Source organism: Terrapene carolina, unplaced genomic scaffold (assembly GCF_002925995.2).
Source record: "Terrapene carolina triunguis isolate 2854851 unplaced genomic scaffold, T_m_triunguis-2.0 Scaffold13518, whole genome shotgun sequence".
Classification (NCBI taxonomy): domain Eukaryota; kingdom Metazoa; phylum Chordata; order Testudines; family Emydidae; genus Terrapene; species Terrapene triunguis.
The window spans coordinates 1-9,290 of record NW_020677869.1 but is presented as its reverse complement, the minus strand read 5'-3'; the positions used below and the strand labels follow the sequence as shown (position 1 = coordinate 9,290).

Genomic DNA, 9,290 nt, shown 5'->3' with positions numbered 1-9,290 from the left:
CCCCCCCACTTCCTGCGATTCACCGGGACTCTCAGCCAGCCAGTAAAACAGAAGGTTTATTAGACGACAGGAACACAGTCCCAAGCAGGGCTTGTAGGTACAACCAGGACCCCTCAGCCAGGTCCCTCTGGGGGGGCAAGGATCTTAGACCCCAGACTTGGGGTTCCCTGCCTCTTCCCAGCCAGCCCCAAACTGAAACCAAAAACCCCTCCAGCAGGCTCTCTCCCCCTCTCCCTTTGTCCAGTTTCCCGGGCAAAGGTGTCGATTCCCCATCCCCTTCCTGGCTCAGGTAACAGGCTCAGGTACCGTCCCTCACCTAAAGTCATCCCCTGCTCTCCCATCCCCCATGCAGACAGCCCCAGTAAATCTAAACGACATTCCCAGGTCAATCCACCCCGCTCCCTACTGCGTCACAAGGAGCAGGATTCGCACAGCTGAACGGTGTGGGCAGGCTGGGGCACTGTTGACTTGCGCCCCCGTTTGCCACACAGAGAGCACTCATGTAGACATGTCCTCCGTTCCTGGGGGGCATGGCTGAAACGTCAGTGATTTTCTGTAGCTTCTAGAATCTTTTCCATATCAAGGCACAGGGCAAGGTTTGCCCTTCTGGTTGCCTAAAGCTTGGCTCAAAAGTCCTTAGTGGACTGATTTTCAGAACTACAGAGTGCCCGTCAAAGTCATTGGGCACCTCTGGGTTCTCAGCACTTGTGACATTAGGCCACTTGCTAGGAGCAGGTTTGAAAATCTTGGGCGTAGTTCCTGTCACCAGCGACTAGCCACCTGGCTTCCTCCATCAGTTTTCACAAGTCTAGCTCCATGTATGTCCAGTTCGCAGAGTTTGGGTTTCAAACGATCAGTGAGATATTAGTATGGCTTCAAATAACCTTTTCATTGGCGAATCAAGGGTGCTCTTTGACCTTTTCCCTCATTTCCTGGGACAAACCATTTAATTCAGTGACTGAAAGATTTTTTTCCTTTTTTCAACAAGATGACGGTTTTTGAGTTTTGTGCGCCATGGATTTTTCCCTTTTCTTTGCTGTGATAAGCAGCAGCCTTAGCACCGAGTTAGACATGTCATCTTTTTTAATTTATTCTTTTTATCATTTCTAAGGAAGCCATCAGTGAGATACCAGGATTAGCCTCCTACATGTCTTTTTCTTTCTCAAGGAAGTAGGTCGTCTCTGGGTTTTGAATTTTTCTTTTTTCCATCCTCAGCTAGCATAAAACACTGAATGTTTGCTTTGAAATTGTGTGTGTGTGTGTGTGTGTACACGCCACTCTTTCAATCCTATAGCACCACTTGTCCCAAAACACTGTACAAGCTACAACTGCTTCCGTCACCAGAGCAATGCAGCCACCTCTGTTGTGAAGTGTCACCTGCTTACAGCACACAGCAGCAACTACACAACTGTTTAGACTAGAAGTGAACAATGCCATACCATGTCTTAAAATGATTGTTTTGAATTTGGAAATACACATGCAATATTACCCATTAGTGGTTCTACTCCTGGCAATTAGTATATTCAGAAAATGGCTGTTTTAACTTGCAGTTGTTCTATAGGTGTATCCTCAGCTAATGACCAGGGGAAAATATGATCCAGATAATGTTTCCTTTATTCATGTGAGAGAAGTTTGCTCCTAGGAAGGTTGCAAATGTTTGTGCTGAATGGCTAATTTTGACATATGTGCAGTCACACATGTATGTTCTCACATAGCATCACTTGTCCAAGTGCATGTACAGAATGCTGAGCGTAACTTGGTACCTCATGCAGCGCTGGCCGGTTATCACCCCATCCGTACTTGTACATAGAGTTCTTGAGTAAGCACTGGGGAGACTCGAGAGGCCAGATCCTCCATCAGTGGCATAGTTCTGTTGATGTTTCGCGGGTCTTGTCTTCACACACTGCAGCGGTGGTGCTGGACCTGTGGCTGCTTAAGGGGAGGCGGGATGGTGATAGCTGGCATTGGCTAGGTGGCCCCAATGCCTTTTGTTTCTGTTTGGTGCTGCTCTGATAAGTTGTGTCCCTGTGGTGAGCGCTTGCAGGGGCAGCTGGGAGCCTGCTTAAAAACCAGGAGCAACCTTTCCTCCAGACTCCGTCCTTGCGGCATGAAACTGACGTTCTCTTTCCCTTTTTGATATCTAGGCCATCTATAGGTTTCCCGATCAAGTTTGGCACGTGGAACTCCTCCCCCTTCGTAGGCAGCTCTACATCCTGTGTGCCGGAAACGGCATTTACTGTGTATCCCTGGACCAGCAGAGCAGGTGAGACTTGGGATGCAGCCTGGCAGGGACAATGAAGTTTGTCTCTGCTCATTAAAGTCCTAATGAGAGTAGCAGGTGGTTTAATGGCACATGCTTCCGGCGCTCTGCAGCGAGACCTGGCTGGAGTCTAGGGGTTACCCTGAAGGATGGTGGTCTCCAAGCATTCCCGACCCCAAGATTTCCATATGACCATCTACACATTCCTCCTGTTTGCCTCCAACTGTTGTGTGGTTACCATGCCCTGAAGGAACTGCAGCAGGGTTTACATTTCAGAGCGGAAACACCTGCTCTTCTGAGTCACCCTAAAAGAACGAAACCCCTGGCAGCAGAGTGTCTCGCGGTGCCCTGCCCATGCAGTGTGCTCTCCACCATGCTAGGCTGTCTGTTGGAGGAGTCCTCCAGAGGGCAGGGTAGCGGCACTGGCAGATGTCTAGTCACTGTCAATGCCTTATTTACTCATGATAAGTGGTGGGGGTGCCCCCCTCCCCGTGATCCTAGGGGAGCTGATGGGGCAGAGTTTTGGCCCTCCCAATGGGGCTGTCCTCCTGGTGTGTGGGTGTCTGCTTGCTTCAAGGCCTGTTTGTTAAAATCCATTAAAAAAACAAAAGGCTCGGCTCCCAGGCTGGTTTTGCACTGTCCCGGCAGCAAATCTCATCCACAGGTCAGACCGCCAGTCCATTGAGAGTGGTGACTTGCATCTTGCATTGACTGATTCTTGGGGCTTCAGAGGCAGCCCAGCCGTGCTCCTAGCCCCCTGTGCAGTGCTACATGTTGGGAGAAGGGGAAAATCTATCTGACCCCACCAGGGGTCAGCTCGAAGCACAAGCTCTTGGTTCCCCTTAGGTTAGCCGGTTCGCAGTTTGTGTGATTGATTAGACGCTAAAGTCCCGAGGCTGTGTGACTAGACCGGTACCGCCCATGCAGACAGCCTTGTGTCTGGCACCTGTGCTTCATCCTTTCAGCATGCACACACCCAACAGCCACTGGTGTTGGGGGATAGCAGAGGAGTGGGATGGCAGGGTCAGGTGCTCTCCATCATGGCCTCATGCACCCAGAAGTTACTGAAAGGGTTAAGGTGTTCCAAACCACACGCCCCTCTGGAGCACTGGCTCTTCCTGCTCTCTCCAGATCACTGCACCCAATGCGGTTCCTTGAAGCGGATGCTCCTTTTGTAAGCTTGTCTGTAAGCGCGGGGGTGAGAGGCGAGCTAAGGAAGCGCTGGCTTTGCCCTGTGGCTTGACTGAAAGCTTTTCCTTGTTTGCTTGAAGGTTAATGAAGCAGACTGATGGCGATGACAAAGAGGACGCTTGCCCTTCCAGCGTCTTCCCCGTAGACGCCGATGCCTGCATCGTCCCAGACGTCACGCTGTGCACCTTCACGCTGCTGAACGACGTTCTCGTCACCCTCTCCCAGGCTCAGGGCCAGTGGTGGATGAAACTCCACGTGCTCCTGGACCCCGATCAGGAGAGCCAGCCATGTCGGCAGATCAGCCAAGTGGGGTTCTCCACCTGCGACCAAACCGGAGACGACGGGGACGCGCTGTCCTCGCACTTCCTTCCTGTCTTGTGCTGTGCGTCCGCACCAGGCACAGCCGGGCCCGGGGAGGGTCTGTGGTGCTCGGGGGGGTTCACGCTGGAGGAGCCCCTCTTCAGCCTGCTCTTTGGCATAGACGCTGCCATGCTCGACTCTCCCATGATTCTCTGTGGTTTCCCGGACGGGCAGCTGTGCTGCGTGCCGCTGAAGGCCCTCAATTCTTCTGAAGCCGTTGACGCCTGCAGTGAGGTTGCAGGCCAGGTTCCGCCTGTGAAGATCCTTCACCATTTGGAAGAACCTGTTGTCTTCATTGGAGCCTTGAGAACAGAACACAAAGCCCCTGACGATCCCGATGACCAGCAGCTGTTTGGAGACTCAGGCTGCGACTGCGTTGTGGTGGTCGGGCACTACGGCAAGATGGTGGCCATGAAGGCAGAGCGGGGAGAAGAGGCCAAGGTCCCAGAGGTCAGGGAGTACTACCTGCAAGGGCCCATCCTGTGCGCCGCCTGTGGTGGCGGCAGCCGGATGTATTACAGCACGCATTCAGACATCTCCGCAGTCGACCTGGATTGGGTCAGCAACGCTTCTGACCCCGAGAGCATAGATAACACTGCATACGTCCTGCCTCCCGTTCTGTCTCCAGCCAGTTTAAGTATCTGTAGCGTTGTGGCGCTTTCCTTGTCTTCTCGGGCCTCAGAAGGTACTGCCAGCAGTAAAAAAAATTGTCATTCTTGGGGCTGAAATGGGCAGGAATAGCTTTGTCCTAACTGCGTATTCCCGTTTCTACCTCTCCACCATTCCTCGTTAAAGGTCCAGCTTCCATTGGCTCACCCTCGTTATTGTAAGTTGTTTACATCAAGCATGCCGAGCCAGGAATTGGATGGGAGAGGAAATGTCATGTGTGTTCAGAGATCAACTCCCCGTGTGGCTGTCTTTGTGGTGTCCCTTGTGTGGGTGTCTCTCCCACCTTGGAGCAGTAGGCGGTGTGGTCACGGTCGGAGGGGTTGTGCTCTCTATAAAGAGGACCTGGGGCTGCTGTGTCTGTGTCAGAGGTAGGATCCTGCATGGAGTGGCGCTGGGGGCAAGTCCAAATCGACCTAAGCGAAAAGCTTCCCAAAAGGCAATTTACAAACACCGCGGCTGGCTGGACAAAGGGCTCCACAGTGAAGAGCTCCAGACACAGCCGTTCAGAGTCCGTAAGCTCCTTTCCTTCTTCTGCCTGACAGCTCTGGGTCTGTGCATTGCTTCCCAGTGAGGGCTGGGGAAGCAGGGGTGTTGCCTTCTCAAAGTGGGGTGCTTTGGTAGACCCAGGCCTGGGCAGCATTCTGGGGACAGTCCGAAGTGCTCTGGTTCCCATTGCTCTCTGCCATGCATAGAGATGGGGGCAGAGAAGGAGCTAGGGAGCCCTGTTAGCTCTTACCTGAGCCCCATAAGCTGGTGGCTTTGTGAACACTTGGGCACTAAAGAATTGGCAAGAGAGTAAGGAGGCATTTGCCAAAGCAAACGTCCAGAGCATGAACAAGTGGGGCGAGGCAGGGCGCTGCTGGCACCTCTGCAGAACTCGGGGAGCAGCCTGCACCAGCAGTGGTTGGTTGTACGCAGAGCCTGAGCGTGTCTCCTGATCACAGAGGGCACCTGCATGGAAACAGACTCTTTGCATCCTCGCAGCTGCTTATTTTGCAGCTGTCGTCATCCTGCGGCGCCGCCCGGCTCCTGAAGTCACAGGGGCAGGGAAGGAGCAGTGGGCAGCATGGAGCCGCTTCCCATGCGTGTGTCCCTGGTAACAGAGCGAGTGAGGGAAGGGGCAGGAGCGGAGTGAGTCCATCCCGCCTGCAGGAACCTGCTCTGCGGGAACCGCCTGCAGGGGGCTGGTGGCTTGGGGGGCACTCTTTGTGGGCACGCCGTGTAACGTTTTGTGTATTTGGTTTCCCGTTGTAGCCCGTCGACAGTCATTCGCAGTCTGTGTCTACAGTTCTCTCCAAATTCCTGTTGTGGGACACCTGGTATTTTGGGGTGGCCCTGGATGGGTGTGGGGGGGCGAGAGGTGAGCCTGCAGTAATGGCATTATGATTGGAGCAGTAACTCCCCAGTCCCCAAACTGCTCCTGGAAAGGAATGTCTCGTTATGTAGGGACTAATCAGACACTCCTCGGCAGAGTTACACCCACAGCCCTGTCTGCAAAAGGCGTTTGCCTCCTCACACCACAGCTTCCCCTCCCAGCCGGCTTGCTGAGGCGGGTACAGTCTGCGGGCCCCAGTTGTCCCTGCAATCTTCAGGGGGAATGGCTCCTCTCTCTCAGGGCTGGGTGCAGGGCCCAGCCAGAATGAATAACGTACGCATCGGGGAGCTGTGTGTGATGTCCTAGTCTGTTTGCTGACGGCTAACCTGGTTCTCTCTGCGTGTCCCCCTCTCCAGGTGACTCGGAGCTGCTGGCTCTCTCTGCTAAAGGCCGACTGATGAGCTGTGACTTATGCAGTCCTGATGACGCTCATCCCATCAGGCTGACCCCAGAAAAAGCTGGCCAAAGGATAAAGGAACTGCTGTCTGGGATAGGCAACGTCTCGGAGAGGTAAAGGGCAGCGTGCTAATGGGTGTGAGTGGGCTGTTAGCTTGTGAACTCCGTGGTTTTATTGGAGGTGAACTAGATTCTCCTGCATCAGCTCCCGGCTCAGAGGTTAGCTGTAAAGTGCTTTTATTAGTTGGCTGCTGTGCTCAAACATTTGCCTTTCCTGAGTGATTCGGAGTCGAGACAGCCTGGGAAGAAGCCCCCAGCCCCATGGGATAATAAAAGCCTTTTTTGCAGCCAGTACTGCCCGCTGCCCTTTTCCCTTCAGACCAGAGAGCTCTTGTATGCCGAGAATGGCATGGTGTTTACAGCCTCTGCAACAGAAGGTGGGAGGGCAAGATACCTGTGACTCCCAAGCATCCCAAAGTGGATGCCCATCTGGGGATCCCGTGCAGGGCAGATGTGTGCCTTAGGCCTGAACGTTCATCTGTGCCTTATTTTAAACCAGTCTCTCTCCTTGGGGTTTGTGCGTGTGTTTCCTAGAGCTCCAGGTACCTGCCTTTGTTGTGAGCTGCTTTTGTAGCCGCCACAGCTTTTTGTACCGCTGTCTCTTGTAGCCACGGCTGAAATCAGGAGCCTTCCTGGGGAAGCGGCTGGGAGTGGGATCACATAGCCTCCCCGATTGGCTAGCATTGCGTTAACTGAACGGGCCCAGGCTGATCTGGTGTCATATGTGAAAGGGGGCATTTGGGGCACCAAATCCTTGTGAGCAGCAATGCTGTGGCTGGCCAGGTCCCGGGAGGGTTCTGGGGACGACAGGGGGCACTCAGCCTGTCCAGCGCTCTCGGCTGTTGAAGTTCCAGAGCAGTGATATCCGGGGGAGTTTAGAAGGGCTCATGAAATGATCCATGGAAGTTTGGCTTCTCCACCTGAGTGAGAGTGCCACTTGCCCTGGGTGTGTGTAGCCTTGTGTGCTACCCTTTGGCCACCTCGCCTGGCTACATTTCTGATTCGTTAGCTCTATGTCCCAAAGTCGTTACCTCTGTGGGAAGTGAGCTCTCTTCTCCCCCTGCTCCCCACAGAGTTTCTTTCCTGAAAAAGGCCGTGGACCAGAAGAACCGAGCGCTGACGAGCCTGAACCAGGTGATGAATGTGAGTGCTGCCTTACTGTCCAACCAAGATGGCCGGAAGCCCGTCACTTGCACTGTTACCGCCAGCTGGAGCCGCCTGCTGCTTCGAGATACCTGGGCCATCTCCTGCATGTTGGAGAACTCGAGTGAATGCAGCCTGGAGCAAGGCTGGACCCTCTGCGTTCAGCTGTTCACGAGCTCCTGTGCCTTCGACGAAGACTCTGTTGATTCGGCCACCACGTTCACCTTCCCAATCGACCAGCTCCTCCCTGGGAGCAAGAGGGAGGTGACGCTGCCGCTTGGCTCCGCCGAAGGCACCAAGTTGGAGCTGCCTCTGACCGTCTCCTGTGCCCTCTTCTACAGCCTGCGAGAGATTCTGGACAGTGCGTCGGACTCCTATGAGTCCCTGGACGACCTGCTTCCTGATGGCTCTCCTGGCCTTTCCCCAGACAAAGAAGGGATCTGCCTGCCCCTGAGCAAATGCACCATCGACATCTTGCAGTGCCTTCGTCTGGATGACAGCACAGTGCCTGGAGCCCCTCCTTCCATCGCCACCCTGTCAGACCCAGTGGAGACCTTCCTGAAAGTATCCAGGGTGCAGTCTGACCCCAGCAGCGTGGAAGTCAGCGACCAGCTGCTTCCCAAGGCACCGGACGCCCTAGGAGATGAGTATCTACCCCCATCAGTGGCTTCTATCAAGGTGTCATCGGAGCTGCTGAAAAATGCATTGAAGAGCTTCTGTGAAGGTTGGTAATTCTCCTGGGCGGTTGGCCAGTCGTAGTGCGTGTTTCTGTCCAGGCAGCATTGTCCTGGGGTGGATTTGCTGCAGTGGTTCCCCCTGTGCAGGGCTGGGCTCTGTGATCGCTTGCCAGAAGTCGTTCCCTTCGGACGCTCAGAGGCTCTTTGATTTGTCTTGTTTCCAGGGCTGTTTGGGGGGCTGCTTGGCCACGGATAACGAACGTTGAGGCTTGTGGGAGCTACGTGGCTGGCCTGCCTGGGTGTTCGAATATTCAAATACCGTCTGTGCGGATCAGCTGAAGTGATCAAATGAGGGTTGCCCGAGTCGGTCTCTGTCCCAGCTGTGTCTGCAGCGAGAAGCCCAGACCCAGGCTGGCTGCCTGGCGCTGCTGATGCTTTGTGCTAATTTTCGACTCTCATAAACCAGGATTTTGTGCCCCCTCCCCTGCCTGGGCATGACCCCCTGGATCGTGAGCTTGTGACATAGCATTCCCTTGTGCAGCACTGCCACCGCTGCGCCATCTGGCAGGAGAGAGCCGTTCCCTCGGGGTCTAACCTTCGTGTGGGGACTGGCCTCTCTGGGCAGAAGGAACCACAGCCACATACTGGGCCAAGGAGCGTGTGTGTGTAAACGCTCTTGGCCCATGTCTGCCGCTCCGAGCTGTGAGGCTAGGGCTAGGAACGTGGTCAGTCCCGACAGACCCCCCTGGACAGGGACTAGCCCCACCAGTCTGGAAACCAGGGGCTGGAATTCCATTCCTGCTGCCCCTGCTGGAGCCCATCCAGGCCTGCTGTAGTGGGGTGGCATCTCTTCTTGGCCAGTCCGTGGGATCGCCACCCCTCTGCCTGGGGAAGAGCAGGCAGCCTGTCTCCTGCTGGGCTGTTGGCAATGCCAGGACTCACCCTCTCCTTTGTATTAGTCTCTCGAAGTGGCTGTGCGAGGTGGGGTGGGGGGGCACCATTGGAGTAAGCTAGAGCTGTGTCGGAACGGAGTGGGTTTCAACGTGGGTGAGGGTGAAGGAACTGCACAGTGTGTGTCCAGATGTGATGCAGACCTCGCCTGCACAGCTTTGCCAACGCGCCTCTCCCTCTGGCTTCCTGAGCAGGGTCCGTCCGTCGT

The 9,290-nt window shown here is 54.8% G+C and overlaps 1 protein-coding gene across 1 annotated transcript; it reads left to right on the top strand.

The window, feature by feature from the left end:
- Positions 1 to 2,144: 2,144 nt before the first annotated feature.
- On the top strand, positions 2,145 to 8,178 carry FAAP100 (FA core complex associated protein 100; the record flags this gene model as incomplete). The annotated part of the gene is made up of 4 exons (XM_026661650.1): positions 2,145 to 2,263; positions 3,532 to 4,496; positions 6,212 to 6,365; positions 7,385 to 8,178. Coding segments are annotated over 4 exons (2,032 nt in total), but the record flags the coding sequence as incomplete, so codon positions are not given.
- Positions 8,179 to 9,290: the final 1,112 nt, after the last annotated feature.